This window comes from Piliocolobus tephrosceles, chromosome 2, assembly GCF_002776525.5.
Source record: "Piliocolobus tephrosceles isolate RC106 chromosome 2, ASM277652v3, whole genome shotgun sequence".
Taxonomy (NCBI): Eukaryota; Metazoa; Chordata; class Mammalia; order Primates; family Cercopithecidae; genus Piliocolobus; species Piliocolobus tephrosceles.
The window spans coordinates 72,424,178-72,442,155 of NC_045435.1; the positions used below are offsets into that span (position 1 = coordinate 72,424,178).

At 38.8% G+C, this 17,978-nt stretch overlaps 1 protein-coding gene across 15 annotated transcripts in view; it reads right to left on the reverse strand.

The window, feature by feature from the left end:
• The window catches only part of ATXN7 (ataxin 7), a 159,252-nt gene that overhangs the window by 46,748 nt on the left and 94,526 nt on the right, over positions 1-17,978 (reverse strand). For 2 of the 15 annotated variants that reach the window (XM_023200488.1, XM_023200482.1), the window contains exon 1: positions 6,730-6,956. The exons of the other annotated variants lie outside the window; for them this stretch is intronic. In XM_023200488.1, coding sequence (XP_023056256.1) covers positions 6,730-6,793 — 64 coding nt within the window. In that variant the 5' untranslated portion in view covers positions 6,794-6,956. Of the gene's footprint in view, positions 1-6,729; positions 6,957-17,978 lie in introns of those variants that run through there. 15 annotated transcript variants of the gene reach the window in all.

The following is a 17,978-nucleotide window of genomic DNA, read 5'->3' on the forward strand; positions in this document are numbered from 1 at the left end:
GCTACTGTGTATTGTGTAGAAACCACATGCCAGGCACCATGCTACGGGATTTACATGGATTATCTCACTCAATCCTGACCATCTTTCTAACAAAGTAGATACTATTATTATCCTCACTTTCCAGATGAGGAAGCCAAGGCTTTAAAGGACTCAAGTCAGTTGTCCAACATCACATGGTTACTTAAGAGGCAAAGATGGGTACAATCCCAGGCAGGCTGACTCCAGCACCTGGGTGAAAGCACAAGGCAACTTGCCTGCTCTGAAATGGTATTATAGCAAGTCATAATACATGATGGAGGGGCAGGGATAAAGATGAGGGTTGGGGCATAAATCAGTAAGAAGGCCATCTTCCCCAAGTGCTTGGCAAAAGCAGGTTGTTAGTGTACAAGTCTGCATAGGCTGAACATCTGTCATCGATGACAGTTTTTTGGTATATTCAGGGTGGGATCCAGAATATGTTTAAGGGAAATCCAGATTGTTTTTGATTTCACCTTTCCATTTTGGAAGCTGCTAAGCTAAAAATCAGCTATGAGTGTGTCAGCCAGTGTAGCAGTTCTCTGCTTGGAGGGTCTTAAAGCATCCAAGATGGTTTTGATAGAGGCAGACAAGTGCCTAGACAGACAGGGGAGGGTCTCCGACGAAAACCCACCTCCAAGTCGAAGACAGTTTAAAGCCTTAAAGTCAAGCTACAAGTTAAATCCTAGGACTGGACTGAGAATTTGTCTTCCCGTTTGGGATGCTTTCCTCTGGTCCCCACCCTTCACCTGTTTTTATATATACCTACCCTTTCCAAATTGGTTTTTCTACACTGTCATGCCGACCTTTGAGTTGTGCCTTCACTTTAAGCTTTTTGCATACTCGCAAACCAATCAGACTCCCCATTCTGAGTCCATAAAGGGCCCCAGACCCAGCCACATGGAGGAAATATTCCCCTCTCCCCAAACTCTCTCTCTGCTGAAAGCCGTTGCCATCACTCAATAAAATTGTTCTCCACTTTTCTCACCCTCCAATGTTCCACGTATTCTCATTCTTCTTGGGTGCAATACAAGAGTTCAGGAACCGGCAAACGCAGGTACAACCTATAACACAGGCAAGCTGCGGCACACCCAGTGTGGCTGAGGGAGGCCCAAGCAGGGCATCGCTGGCCAGGCATCCCTGGCTTGCAGAGTAACCAAGAAGAAAAATCTTGCATCAGTTTGAAGAGTAAACTGTGACAGAATGTGCCAATTGGGGCTGTCTTTATAGCTTGGCTAAAAGGAATCAACTTAAACACAGTTTCCAGATGAGCATGCTCTACAAAAGACCATCAGCGAACACCTGCTCAGTAGGGTAGGGCTGGACCCACCAACCAGTAGACAATACAATATGCATGCTTCCAGTCACTCTCAGGTTGTTTACGGTCACCTTCTCAGCAGAGGCTCAGGGCTCTTGGGCACAGTCTTGATATGTATGGGTTGAGTAATCAGCCTGAATAGAATCCAAATCAAATAAAAATACTTTTCAAAAGATTACCTGAAAAGAGCAAGAACTTTAGAGTCAGGGATATGTGGGTTCATATCCTTGCTCTGCCAGTTACTAGTTGGGTGAACCTGGGCAACCAGCTCACTCCATCCTCGTTGGCAGCGTCTTCAACTGCCAAGCCTACTTTGCAGGGCTGCTGTGGATTAAATGATAAAGAGTTGCAAAGCCTGCAGCACAGAGTCTACTATGGACCAAGTACTGGGAACTCAACAGCACACAAGACAGATACCCCATTAGCTTGGCTGATGCCAGCTACAGGTTTATTTCTTTAGACAGAAAAGTACTCGCCAATAACACCTCCTGACTTCTAAAGAAAGTAGAAATCACTTAAGAACAAACCAAATCCTCTTTACTGTAAGTTATCTTCTCCAGTGTGATAAGGATTTAGTATACATATTTTTACATGCCATTTCAGGAAGATATTAACCTATTCTAAGATACGAGCTCAGGGGAGCAACTTTAAGAATTCATTTAAAAACTAGCAAATTCATACCAAACAAAAAGAACATTCATTCAAGCTAAAGTTATTTTACAAATAAAAGGTTGGCTCATTTTCCTCACAGAACTCAGAAGACACTCAGGAAGAACTGCAAGTAGAATAAAATGAAGATCAAGTCTCAAATTCAGTTTACAGATCCAAAGGTGGAAATTTTGGGCAGATTTTCTAAGTAAAACCCACAAATTTTTCTTTAAATGAAACTCACTCATACTTTCAGATAGACTCAGTCAGTTAAGGTTAAACAGAGTGTGCACTCGGCATGGACGGGCCTTATGAGAAATACCAATGCATGCTTCAAGAAATGCACGACTTCATGCCTTCTGACAGCTCCATTCCACAAACATCCCATAATGACGGTCATTTAAAGCAAGGACTTTCAATAATGAAGGTTATACATGGCTATAAAATGTAAAACACAGGTAAACATGCACACAAGTCTTCGGCCAGTCATAGTAAGCAACAATGCACATATCAAAAGCTCAGTTTTAAAACTTTAGGTCATTCATCAAGCTGTCCCTTCACAAAATTATTTATTGTTTATTTTTATATCCAGGTTGAAAAATAACTGCAGCTTGCTATTACACGGCTCCCAATTAATCCAAACTGTCATACTCCATTTCCAGGCCACCAAACACAACTCATGAGGTGTCAATTGGCATTATGTGTCTTTCACAAGGATTATAACTCCTTAAGAAAACATCCAAGAGCAGGACCTGAGGCAGACTAGAAATAAAGACTGCATTAAAAAAACAAACAAACAAACTCAGCACTTTTTTCTTACACATCTACTTTGCTCCCAACTAGTGTTTTCCCTAAATTTCTGTTATTCACAACTAAATCATACTTTGGATCCTTTTCCAAATCTGTACAATATCTAGACCATTATTTACTTAATATATTTTTAAAAGTTCAGTGGCTGACTAGGTACTAATTTAGCATTATCCTAAGCAATAATCTCTCTGAAAGAATGACTTTGTATTTGATGTAGGAGTTTCATATATATATTTTCCTAATGAATATTAAAAAATACTTGGCATACCATTGCAAATCACTACACACGGACTACATATCACTGCATATGGACTACACATGAACATTAAGCATTTCATATTTCCTCACTACTTTCATTGTTGTCAACTTTTCCCTCTAAATTTTCTTATTCTTCTTAAAAGCACTCACATGTGGCCTGACAAGCAAACATGGTCCTACTCCATCCACTCTTTGTAGTCACAGGTTCTTTTTAATCCTAAATCTGCTTTATCTTTGATCCAATTTCTTTATGTTCCCCAGGCACTTGATGAAACTATTCCAGAGAGAGCTGAGTGTAGTCTAATTGCTTAAAAGGAAGCAAGTTGGTGGGACTGTCCCTGGAACATTCAAATCTCAAGTTGGGGAATTCAGAACTGACCTCTGACATGCAGTGCCTCAAAGGACAATTAGCCAAAATTGGGGCTGGGAGGCAACTTCAGAGCATGCTTAGGTGGGTTACAAATGGCACTGGAAAACACTAAGAAAGGAAAAGTCCTTGCCACAAAGCACTCGGCATCATTTCCACTAGAGAGATTTAACTGAAAAGGATGATTTCAACACTGGCTGCTCTAACAAATTAGTCTCCAACTGCTACCTCTGCCAAATGCATCTCTCCTCCCCCTAATGCGGAGGTGCTTTTAAATTAAAACATAAGGGGAAAGTGCAGAAAAGAGAGTCATTTATAGCACTTGGGCCACTTGAAACAACTTTTCACCAAAGGTCCTAATCAAATTATCAAGCTCTTCAAGTCAGTGCTTTATGACAGAAATAAAGGCCCAACTAAAGTATTCGGGTCTCTTGGCATTTCCACGTCTCTGGGCAGAGTGCACACTGCAGCATACCCATTCACACTGGCTGTATGAAAGAGAACAGATCACAAAGGGCAGATTACAAGGGAGAACGACGCCACTTCAGCGGGGGAAGGGACAGGCGTGAATGGATTGTAAATAATGTTGCTAAGAAAGGAGCAGAAATATGGCAACCTCAAATAATCCTCTTGCCAGGAATTCTTCCCAAGAGGACTGTTCTTTCTTAACTCTGCTTTCAAGTATGTGAGAAATATGAAAAACTTATCGAATATCTGGGGGATGCTCCTTCTCTGTCTGCTTAACTTGCAGCTCTTTGCAAACATTTGTAAAAGAGCTTAAAAAAAATCCAAAAATTTTATTGAAAAAGATGGAATGATAGGGAAAAAGAGGAGGTACAGAGTGTTGTAACAGTTGATCACTTCAGCTACGAGTATAACACCCTTTTTTTTTCTTTCTTTCATGAAACAGCTTGTCTTAAGTAAAACCGAGTGGTCTGAGTGATCAGTTCAGTTCCTGAAGGACGCCCTTTCTATGCTCCTGCAACCCCGTTCAAGGTGCAGACTTTTGACCCGAGGGTTATCATCCTCTCTAACGCATACACACACTTAGGGAAAGTACCTTTTGGGAAAAGGATGCTGTTGCTTTTGAGCATAACACAACCATCCAACTGTTTATGCCACCTCTGTGATCTTGCTGTCACCGTTTCTGACTACAGATACCACACAATGAATGACATGCTGGCTGACACTTCTGCTCTGCTAACAGCCGTAAGGACTTCTCTCTGCTATCATCAGAGAGCACAGTGTTACCCAAATGATGCTGACAGACTATAGCAATAAATCACCCTAGCTGAAACAAACATGACCTCACCATCTGAGTGATGCACATCATTTTGTAAAACTTCACTCCCCTTTCTCCCTCTCACACCATCATTCACTTGAACTGTTTTTATACCTCAGGTACCAACATGTGAGAAGAAGAGAGAGCCAAAATGAAAATCCACTAGTCTCTAGCTACTTTTCATTTAATCCTCTATATGTTAGGGAAAAGAACACCTTAGAATTTCAGCTATTTACCTTTATAAGTATAGCCTTCCAATTTGTTACACTATCTGTAGTTCAAGCATCAAACATACTCAGTCTTCACACAAGTATCTCTATAGTCTCATTTTGGTCTAGGTCACTGTCTTTCCCCAATGAAATATATGGGCTATTACCAAAATGCTAAAAGACAATTTAAAAAAACAAAACTACGCCGTTACCACTCCAATCCAATTTTTACATATACACAAAAAGAGAGAGAATAAAAGGAAACTGGTAAAACTCAAATTAGAGGAGCTGTCTTGTTTTTGTTTGGTTTCTGTTTTGTCTTTTAAAATAGAAATTTCTATGTAGGAATCCCAACAGGGAGCATCATCTTCCCAGTCCAACAAACAAGAGCAACTCTGCAAGGTACAACGAAATGACAAAACCATCTGCTAAAAAGTGCTACACTGAGCCAGTTACAATCCTTATTGCTGTTATCCACTAGTTTTATATCCTTTTTATATCACCTCATTCTGGGTGGGGGAGGGCAGAATACCTGAAGACCAGAACATGGAAATAAGAAAAACCTCACATTTTGAACACAGCCTAACAGCTTCCTTCATTATGCATTCTTTCAATAAGGAATGAGTGATTAATTACTCAGGAATGCCAATGTTTTCAATGAATCTGCAACACACATTTATTTTTTCTGAAGAGAAACAGTATCTGCTCCACCTGCAGGCCAGGGCTGTCAACTAATAAAACATCAGAAGTGACATGCAAAAACGAAAGCAGAAATAGCGAACCTAAAATTGTCCGACAAGAGTTTTCAGAAAAATCAGTTATAGAGAATCAACAGCAATTTGATTAAAGGTTTAAGATCTTTTCATATTTAAAGTCCTACAACTGGGGAGCTAAATTTCAACCTCAATTAAAACCATCCGGTCAAGCTCATTATTGCAGAAGGCATGAAATCTGAATCCCCTGAAAACTAAAGAACTCAACTGACACCTCACTTCCTGCATGAAGACAGAAGGTCTGAGACAGGTAAGGTAACATTGAGAACAGCCTCCACATCCACCCAAGAAGAATCAGCTTAGCTCTGCTGGCTACCTTAATAATACAACTGAAAAAAAAATCATCTTTTCTGGCAGTCAGTCCATAATTAAATTTTTATACACTCAATTTAAGTTACTGAATGACTTCCCAGGGTTACTGGTTATATTTTGAAGTTGTTCTTCCTCTTGACGCAGTGTTTTGTTTGAAACTTTGTTGTGGAACTGAAGTATCTGACAAAACAGCTTTCAAACACATTCTACAGGAAACACTGCAAACTGCCTGTCATGAAACCTCCCTTACCACAAGTAAGATAAAAAACAAACAGTTAAAGCATGTTACAACGTTCCTCCATTTTTAGAGAGCGACGTAACCAATACTCTCTCTGTTTTGAGATATGGGAACTGTTTGGTGCAAACCTCAGCATTTTGTTGGAGTTAATAACAAACTCGACTCCTGTCTGCATCTGAACTTTGGCCAGATCACTCAAATGACATTTCAGAATGGCTCCTGTGGACAGCTTGCAGCAGCTAATCCCTGTGGCTGCGATTAACCACGCTGATCCCCTAGCTCTGCAGGCTCCCTCCCTCCACTACTTGAGCAGCGCAGCCCTCCTGGCCTGCTGGCAGGGCAAGACAAACGCCAGAAGGAAAGAGGCCTGCATAAACTCTTCCCAACTCTGCTTGGTTCTATGTAAGGTTAGCAAAGACCTACCCCACCGTCCACAGGCTCATCCAGAGCTGGGCCCTGAGCCAAGCCCAGCCTCTGAAAACTGCCTCAGAAAACTTACCCAGTGGAGCTTTCAGCTCCTGCACAGAAGGGCTGCTTTGGAGAGGCGTCTTGCTACCTTCCATTCACAGAATTTGGTTGTGCTTCATTGCACACTTGCTACTGCAGGCTTGCATCATGATTTGGGTCTGCCCACCAACTCCAAATATGCTCCATGTTTGGGCTTATGTAACATTTGCTACTACTGTAAAAAGCACTTGAATTACAAAGGTCCTGGCAGATCAACAGAAAACAGGGGGTGGAGTCTAATTTCATCTAATATGGTCATACCAGGCGTCCTGGACGGTGTAAATTAATCTTTCTATTTGAAAGGCAACTTGTCAAAACTGGGGAAGATGGAATTCATAAGTTTAACCTGCTAAAATGCAAATTACTTATACTTTTGTGAATTTTTTTCTGAATGCCTTTAAACTGACAGTTACTACCAGGTATATTACAAAACTTACATGATTTATTTAAAAACCTACATTTTAAGTCTCAGTAGACCTAAAGGTCTTAAACAGTTCTATAAAATGCCTCCAGCATTTTTCCAGGATTTATTTCCCCTATACTATCTATAGTTGCTAAACTTTACAAAAAAAGTTTATTATTCCTAAGTATACTTTTCCTTCCTAAATCTAGTAACAAAAAAACTTAACCCACTTTCTGTGCATATTTGTAAAATATGTGTAATTTCATATCCACATATTTGTCCAGTTTGTTGTTCAATCACTGGAGGACTGACTAAAGTTTTCATACTTTTAAATCCAAGAATTTCTCTCACTGAGTGCCCCTTTGAAAATAGTGTCTTCCTGGCCTGTTTCCCTATCATCCCTATCATGCTCCCTCTCTCTGGCCAATCAACAAATCTACTGTCAAATAGACATGGAATGGGGTGTAATGGCTCACACCTGTAATCCCAACTACCTGGGAGGGTGAGGCAAGAGTCCAGGAGTTTGAGGCTGCAGTGAGCTATGACTGTGCCACTGTATTCCAGCCCAGGTGACAGAGTTCTAATAAAAACAAAACAACAAAAAATCACCACAAGTGACATCGAAATAACCATCAAGTGATCTGAGTTTTATAATAATGACTTAGAAATCTGATAGTTCAAAATGAACTCTTTTAAATGTCAAAAGAAGCGGGAAAAGATTCTTCTACAAAATCCTATCACCCCACACAGAATATTTGGCAGAAGTCATGAATTACATATGTGGAAATGATTTAGCCTGAAACGGGTGGGGAAGAGTTTTTAGACAGGCATGAAAACGTCTTCTATCGGGCCAAATTCTAAATTGACTCTAAAGCAAAAGAATAGTAGCTGCACTGCCCTATTTTCACAAGGATTCAGATCCCAACCATGTCAGCAATACCAAGACCCAGGGGATTTTCTGAAACCCACTTTCCCCCACGCCCTCCCTCACCACCCAGATTCCTTACAATAACGTTCATACAATCCAAAACTATGGTAGCCCTTAAAAGACACTAGAAGAACCCAAGGGAAGAGTCATCAGCAAGCCTTAGAAGCACAGGATGTGGATACATCTCCCAAATCTTTTCAAAAGCTCATTAGTGAAAATAAGAATTTTAAGTTAATTCACTGAAGCTTTTCTTAAGCTAGAAAAAAAAAAAAAAAAAAAATCCATGGCTGTACAACCTGATTGCCACAGGTCTTAGTAGTATTTACTCTACTTCACCGGCCCGCCCTGCACGGGTAGCCAAGGAATCTCCTTAACGTCATCAATAGCAGAAAAGAACAGGGTAGGAGGATCTTTCTTGAGCTAAACTGCACTTCCCTATCACTATACTTGTACGACAGGACACCAGACTTCTTGCTGGCCTCCCAAGGACAAATGCTTGCTTTTCTAATATTCCCTTTCGTACATAGTGATTGTACCAGTGGAGGAAAATATCATTATGAGAGTCAGCCAATCCAAGACAGTTCTAAGAATCAAGTCGTTCTGCGACACTGAAGAAAACCACGGTGAATTTTAGCAAATGTTCTTAAATGCTACAAACACACGTCTATATTTAAGTTCAGAAATAAGAGAAAAACAATTTCAACATTTTTAAGACCTACATCAGAAAAGGGATGAATGAATGGTTGTGTAAGCCAGGAAAATATAATTTTGTATACCAATAACACAAATACATAGAAACTGAGAACAAAGTTCAATTTTAAACACTCACATGTTCCCCTCTTAATGCCCTGAATAAAATGTTTAAGCAAATACTGCTTTGTTCTGCTTGTAAAGCATTATCACAATTTTCGTCAAATCATTTCTCAATATCCTATCCAAATAAAGTTTATTTTGATATTAAATATCCCAGTGATGGCTCAGATATAAGTGTCTAGGTCTTGGGACATGGTCATATTTTTTTCATAAGAAAAAAAATTAAGACTACAGACTAAAAAAAAAAACTACAGACTAAAATAACATCTTAATAGAATAACATCCGTGCCTCACTGACCAAAAATTATATGTATCAGCTGTGGTTTGGACGTTGTACACATGTCAATTTTACTCTAGTGCACAAAGGGAGTTCTGAAGTGTGCATTAGCCTATTCGCAGCAAACAAGCAAACTTGCAGGAGGCTAGGAGGAACACTCAAGGTTTGGGTTCAGGGGGCAGCCAGCCTGCAGTCTGAGCACTTGTAGTTGTGCAGCCATGGGCAAGAGACTCTGGAGAGCTAAGGACTGATACTCCCTCCTCCCACAAGCCTGGGTTGAGGAGTAAATTTGAGATAATGCAGGTAATGCAGTGCCCAGCACTTGTTAAACATTCAGCAAGTGTTAGCTATTATGATTACAACCAAGGGGAAACTGGATGGATGATAGAAAAGAAGAGTTAAACAGAAACAGAAAAACTGAGGTTTCTATTATAGAAATTAGTCAAGTCCCCTACAAATCTTGGGATTTCCTAAACGGAATCCTTGAGAAGCCAGCAGAGGTATCATTTAGTGTTCTGGAGGGCAACAAACAAGCTGCTGGCAGTTATGAAATACTGTGTTCCTGTCATTGGTGAAAGCCAGTTCTCCATTTTACAGGAATACAAGTCTCCACTAACTCCACTTCACTGTCTCAGCAGGCCAGGCGAGTTATAATTGGCCTTAATTGGCACTTACAGGAGCTTTAACATTCCTTACCTGCTGCCAAGGAGCACTTGAAAGGGGAAAAAAGTATTTTCAAACTTGGAAATACCAAGCAATTCATTCGGCTGTGGGCCTGGAAGCCTGCTATCCAGAATCAGATTAGCTTCACCTAGAAATGTTGCTATGTTATTATCCAGAGCTCATTAGGTACTCACACTGGATTAGGAGAGGTGGGAGATGAAATTTAAATGGGAATAATTCACGTTGGGGGCTAAAACCATGCAGCAGCCTTCCTCTAGCTTATCTTTTGGTGGATGGCTCTCCAGGACTCAGCCACACTTCATGTGTGTAAGGCAGGCAAATAAAATATATTTTCATGGCCTGATTTACACAGGCTTTGAGTTAACCACAGTCTGACCTCAGCCCAGTTATTATTTGAAACACACAATGAACACTGTTATAAGGTGACCAATCATACCAACTGCAAAGAGGATAGCGAGATCAGAAACAAAACTGACCATAGTTTTTCCTTGGCCTTGCAATTAATCACACTCAAAATTGTTATCCTCTAGGAGGCCTCACATTTTGCACAGAGGAATCCTAGCATAAAAGAATGAGATTTCTTCCTTAAGGTAAATCTCATACAGAATGAATAGAAATTTCCCATAGATGCCAGGGAAACTGCCTATAATTGTTTAAATATTTTTTTAAATAATCACTCGTTTTGAAAGATCTCTTATTAAGTATTACTCAGACTCGTGCTTGAGAAATTTACTTCAAATTAAAATTAATCATACGTGTGTGTGTGTGTGTGTGTGTGTGTGTAAGGAACATTGTTAAGAGGCTTTAGAAAAATAAATGGAAGCTTAGAAAAATAAATACAACATCTACTCCTTTGGAGATACTCTTATAGTGACTGGTACAGATAAAGTATTATAGCCTTTTTGGAAAGCAATCCAGCAGCAGCTATTAACACTGCAAATAACTACCTTTTGTGACCCAGGAATCCATTTCTGAGACTCTATCCCACAGAAACTAAACCACCAGTAATTAAGTATGTGTGTACCAGAGTGGTTACTGCTATTTGGTTCACAGAGACAAAAAGCAAGAAACAAAATGAATGTCCATTGAGGGCCTGGCAGAGGAAGCTACAGCACAGCCACACTTTAGAGCAGTATGCAACCATTAAAAAGAGGGGATTAGTGTTATCCAGGGCTGTGAATGGATTTACATGAGGTATTGTTGAGTAGAAAAGGAGCAGAAGTGTGCATAATAGGATCCATTTTTTTGTAAAACTATCACCAAGAGCCCCTACTAATAAAATACATGATTCTATGTGCCTGGATAGAGTTAGAAGTATGAGAGAAATATAGAAGGATGCATACTAAGTTACATACTAAGAACGCAGCATGTATGATTTATAGCGTAGTGCGGACTGCTAGAGTTAGAGAAGGCAGGTAAGCTGAAAGAGCCAATAAGAAAAAGGCTGCACTGAAAACAGCTGAGATGATTACATTTGTGTATTTACATAAAAATACATTATAGGTGTACATATTTAATATATTCATATGCCGATCAAAAATTCTATAAAGAAAGAGTTGGTCTAACAAATTTGTTATAAAAATGCACTGTGAAGGTAGCTATAGAAAAATTAATGAAATATAAAATTCTGGCCAAGGGTGGTGGTTCACACCTGTAATCCCAGCACTTCAGGAGGCAGAGGCAGGTGGAATGCTTGAGCCCAGGAGTTTGAGACCAGCCTGGGTAACATGGTGAAACCCTGCCTCTACAAAAAATACAAAAATCAGCTAGGTATGGTGGCGTGTGCCTATAGTCCCAGGTACTGGAAGGGCTGAGGTGGAAGGATTGCTTGAGCCCGGGAGGTGGGGGTTACAGTGAGCCAAGATTGCGCCACTGCACTCTAACCTGGGCAACAGAGTAAGAATCTGTCTCGAAGAAGAAGAAAAAAAAGAAATACAAAATTCTGGTATTACATCAAACAAGTGTATCTTGATTACTGTTACTCTCTTAATTTGTTTGGCTAAGCAGGCTGAGACTCAAGTAGCACAACAGACCACAGTTGAATCACACAGAAAAAGGCCTATTAGCCACTTTGGCAAAATAACATCTTAACTCTCTAAAGCTCACTACAAATCTTCAGTATTAGAAGTTGTAGGCCAGGTGTGGTGGTTCACGCCTATAATCCCAGCACTTTGGGAGGCTGAGGCAGGCAGATGACTTGAGGTCAGGAGTTCCAGACCAGCCTGGCCAACATGGCGAAATTCTGTCTCTACTAAAAATGCAAAAATTAGCTGGGTGTGGTGGTACATGCCTGTAGTCCCAGTTACTCAGGAGGCTGAGGCATGAGAATCACTTGAACCTGGGAGGTGGAGGTTGCAGTGAGCCGAAATTACACCACTGCACTCCATCCTGAGCGAGAGAGCGGGACTCTGTCTCAAGAAAACAAAACAGAAGTTCTAACAATCTTTTTAAGAAATATATCAAGCATAAGAGGCAATGAAACAAATTTCATTCCAAAGTTTATCTGTGACCTGAAGAGAATATAAATCAAGAACTCTATATTGTGTGATCAGGGGCTGTTTGTATTTTATTTTAAATGGAAATAATTTTTTTTTAATCTTCAAATAAATGCACAAGATGAAAAGGTATAAAATTACTTTGAAGTGAACCTCAAGACTGGGATTTCTACACACATAATGTGGGATAAGGGAAATAGCTAAATTTAGCTATTGGGCCCCTCCCAAACCAGTTTGTTTTATGGACTTGGACTAGTACATACATCAGAGGAATTATTCCAGTCAGGTAGTAGGTACCACAGCATCAAGAAGTGATAAAAACTCCCTCTTCTGGTCATATGTAAGATCACAGCTTAGCAGGGTTGAAATCGCAGATACTTATCTTAGTCAACGTACAAATTAGTCTTGTGAAATGACTGTCAGGAAAAATACTTTTTAGAAAATATAAATAAAATATGGATTTATTTCCTGAAATATCTCCTTTAAAGCTGAAGCATGGCCATCCTATAATAGCTAATGACTTCTACATGTAGCAGGCAAGTCAAGTGTGACACTGGTGAATATTAACAATTCATACATATATTAAATAATAATTTCTTAATTTTTATTAAGCCTTTTTTTAAAAAAAATTTCCAACTGTTTTTCCCTCTGTTAAGGTATAAATGACAAATAAAAGTTCTACATATTTACAGTACAGTGTAATGTTTTGATACGTATATACATTATAAACAATTTATAGATAGATAGACAGATAGACAGATAAATAGATAGATATTGCCAGAAACTCACATTTTCACTGCCTTATTATTGTGGCAACCCAAATCAGAACTGCTGAAGTAGTTCATCAAATCACAGTAGTACAAACCTGGAGGGCACCGTGACCAGGTTCCATGTGGAGAATCAATATGCTGAAATACTGACAGACATTCCCAAAGAAGAACAATCCTTAAGGCACTGTATACAGTAACGCAACACTGAAGATCTAAGTGTCCATCAACAGGAGTCAGGTTAAATGAAAATACATTAATGAAGCGGAATAACAGGCAGTCCTTAGACTACAGCAGAACAATATGTATTAACCTGAAAAAATATTTTAGATAGATTATTAAGTTAAAAACGTGAATTCACACTGAATCTACTTTTTTTAATATGTGAGGGGAAAAATATACTGGTAAATATTACTTTGTCCAGGTTCTAGGAACCCTCCAAGAGTATATGTCAAACTGTACCCCTGAAAAGTAAGATGAAGGAGCTTTGTTCATTCTGATTGCATACTTATCATCCTCTGGTTGTTTACTTTCTTTTACAATGTATTTTATTTTAATAATTAAAAACAAATTGAAAGATAGTGGTTTTTGTTAGTCAATAAATTTTCACAACTACCCAACGAATACACGAGAAGTCCCAAGAAAGTGCACACATTTTCTTTTGTTTTCTGGCTTATATGACTAGATTACAACAACATTAAAAAATTGAAAAGAAAAAATGACCCCCCAACCTGGCACCACTGCAATAATTACCTTCTTCTATAATCTTTAGAAAAAGCCTAAAGACTTAACATATCAACACTTTTCATTCAGGTCAATGCACCTCATTAAAAATAAATGCCCATATACAAACTGCAAGAACAACCTCCTGATCCATAAGCGCAAGTAAATTCATCCAGCTGCTTGAGCCAAAAACCCCATGAGTCATTCCTCCTCCCTTCCTTTCCCAATCCATCAGCAAGCCCTGCTGGCTTTATACTTCCGATGCAGATTTTAATTCTGTTCACACTTCTCTGCCCCTGCTGCTACAATCCTAATGTAAGCTTTCTCTCCGGATCCAGCTCTCACCTTAACTAGTACGAAACAGCTCACTAACTGGTCTCCCTGGTTCCACATTTGTCCCCTGTGTTCCATACAGCAACCATGTGATCAAACACTTCCTGGCCAAAATCCTCCAGTGACTTCCCATTGCCTGCACCGTCCAATCCTGATTCTTCTCATGGCTTGCAGGGTCCAGTGTCATCTGGTCCTAGAACCGCTTTCTCCTGTTTCAACTTGGACCCCGTTCCTCCTTGCACACTGTCCTTTGGCCTCCTCACTGGCCTTTCTGCCAAGACCACTTCCATCTAAGGACCTCCGCACTTGATTTTTCCTCTATGTGAAGCACTTGTCCTTTACATCTTCAAATGGGCTGGCTCTCTTTCATCACTGAGTTTAAACATCAACTCCAGAGACAGACTTTCTTTAACTAGCCTTACCTAAAGTGGTCTGCCCCAGTCATTTTCTCTCACATTATTCCTAGCATTTATCACTACCCGAAATAATCTGATTTCACACAATTTCATTTTTCTCTCTCCTCAATACAATGTATTATATTAAGTTGGAACATAAGGTGCATGAAATCACAGACACTGCTTTTCTACCTCAGTAGAGGGCAATGCCTAGCATATATTAGGCACCCAATAAATTTTGTTAAATGCATGAGTAATACCATTGTTATTTTAATTCCTTTTTAAAGCAGTCCCAAAAGCAAAGACATTCATAAAAGCACAGATATCAGTAAGAGGAAAAATAAGTTCATTTTATAACTAGAAATTAAAATGTTGCTCCTACAAATGTCATAACTTTATTTTAAATATATCTGCTTATAATACAACTACAGAAAAAAGATAAATTTATATTAGCTGAGAGAGAATAAACCTTTATCTAATGCTACTTCAGTTATCTGAAAAATTTAATTAGCATTCTTTCACTTGTAGCAAAGAAAAAAATGAATACACTGTATGTTACACTATCACTCTCTAATATTAATAACAATAAATGACAAGTGAAAGAAAAAACATTTTCTTTCTTTATCCAAAAATGGTTACTTAGTGACAAGAAGTTTACGGCAAAAGGTCAACCTGGAATTTCCTTCCAGAGTTAAACTAATTTCCACCTTGACATCATTCATGTTTTCATGTGCCTGTTTTGGTTAGCTCCCATCCCCGGCTTATCCCCAGACTGCTGGAGAAAGACCTGGTACATGTCTTCCAAGCAAAAGAGTGAAGTAATTTTTTTTTTGCTCCGCAACAAGTTTCAGTCTTTATACTGACTGCAGAAATAAATATGTCAGTCAATTCTCTAAAGAAGCTACAAAATGTTACGAGTCTCATACAAAAAGAGGAGGAGTTTGGTTTTAGATAGCTACTATGACTTAGAATTAAATAAAGTAGAACAGGCAGAAGAGAAATTCAATGACTCTGCTAAATCAATTATCTACCTACCATCATTATATCTCTGAATTACCAAATGTTCTGAGGTAACAGGTTTACAATACTGATCCAGCTTCTTGAAGCAAACTTAAAATTCTACTTCAGCTAGAACATCTGTCCCTAACGATAGCTTTGTGACACATGCAATTCATATTGTCTCTGAATTTTCTTTTAACTCTATACATCCTTATCATGCAAAATAAATCAATGTTAGTAGGTAGAAAAGATGGCCTAGTTGGTATATTTTATGTGCGAATGAAATTTAATTTATGAGTTTGATCTTTAAACTAAGCATAAAAGCCATTCAGTGGATTGTTAAGAACAGGAAATAAGATAGTACATGCAAAAATTATGTGTAAATCACCAGGTACTATTAAAAGTTATCATTAGTCAGTGGACTTAAATTTAGTATACTTATGAGAAAAAAACATTTTCTTTCCTTATCAAAAACAGTTATTAGCTAAAAAAAATGACACGTTAAAAAATATCTGAACCTGTTACTTTCCAAGTCTAAGTTAATCAGAGAGCAAAAGGGGAGGGAAGTGTTCTATATTAAATGGTAGAACCTCTGCTTTGTGATGTAAGATAATTATACGATGGCAATTGCTTGTCAGAACTATGTAAAGTGTTGTCAACAATGAGAACCAGCATTTTTGCCAGAAGCAGTCCATCAGATCTCAGAGTAAAAATTCATTTTTCTCTTATAGCACTAACATTCTTTGAAACCAATTACTTAGCTCAAAAAAGTACGAGTAATTTCTCATATGAATATATGAGTAATTTGCTCATTCTGATGAAAATGACATTTTAGAAAATATAATTTATGCTAGCATCTAAAAGAATCCAAACCACCTCAATGCACACCAAGGAACATTAAGTCCAAGCAATGTGTGTGGCTATTAATTTTACAGGATTTGTAATATCTGCAAGGAGAGAAAGCTGTAAGATCACAGGAGTGTTTCTACTAAAGCTATGTTCATTAAGTCATGAAAAAGTCAGATTTATGACACTTCTGTTTGTGAACAGTCTGGGAAGGGCAGATGTTTTACACCGAAGCCTCACCAACAGACTTACATACCATTCACAGTGATTAGTAGTGGCTCAATATATAACATATCGATAGATGACAAAGGGTATTTGTCTTAGTCTTTTTACAAATCAACATGAGATTCCAAAATTCTGTCTTCAAGGTCTGTTATTTCCTAGGGCTAAGGCTGGCCTCAGTAGATAGCTCTTTAAACATCTGAGGTAGCAAAATTCAAGAACTTGAGCTGGTATTTCCAAACAATATGGAGTAGGCATCACTCTCTAATATTAATAACATCAAATGACAAGCGAAAACTTACTCCCTTTCCAATCTCTTTCCATTTTCCTGATAATATTGTACTACTGTGTGGACAATACTTGCCTAAAATGTGCTAGTCCCCATTTTAACAAAGAGAGCAAGCCTCAGGCTCAGAGCCAGCACTGGCAAAAGCATCAACATAAAATTAAATAATCTTCTTTTCACAGCATTCATTTTCACATTTACTATTTCTTATAGCAGGCAACACTAGTTTCCCCCTTTATTGTTCTAGTAAGATTTTCCTTGTAAATTGATTTATTTAAATAAAAGTGGTTTGATTTAAAGAAAAATACTAAGTGGAATTAAGTCAGCAGATGATAAAGCCAGAATTTGATTAAGGTTGGGAAAAGGTGGCTGCTCCATATGTCACCACCGAGGCCATGCTTAGAGACTCAAGCTGAGCCAAAAGGTGAACAAGTGGATCAGCCTAACTAATCTGAGGCAAATACTTCAACAGCCGACATCTGAGTAGGGTTTCAATTAATCACAGAGATTCTAAATGTGGTACTTGTCCAAGCGGAATAAACATCATTCATCTATTTCTCCTAGGTAAGATCACCCCTGTGTCTGCATAAAAGAGAAATATTAAAGTATTCTTCATAAGCAAACTCAGTGAAGCTGCAGAGCACAAAATAGGAATTCCTGGGAAGCTTCTCAGTATACTGCCTCAAAAGCACCCCACAAGTCATCTGCTAACCCTAGGCTAATCCCACCATTCAGAGCCAGAGTAAATGCATGTAAGTAGTACTACACAGTTTATGCTATTCAGTAGCCAGTACAGAACCAATACACTTATCACTAAACTAACTGAAGAACTTAAGATTCCCACCTCAAAAGAATGAGGCTTCTGACCCTAGGAATGTCACCATCTCAATGCTTCCTCCTACTCAAAAGTTTTTTGGCAATTAATGTGACATTTCCAGAACATAATACAGATATTTTAAAAAGTAGGGGCCTCCCTTCCTGCCATTCTGGTTGGCTCAATGAATCTCTGAGCGCCAATCTGTGTCAGTCACTATATGTTAGCCACTGTGTGTACCAAGCAGCAGCTCCAC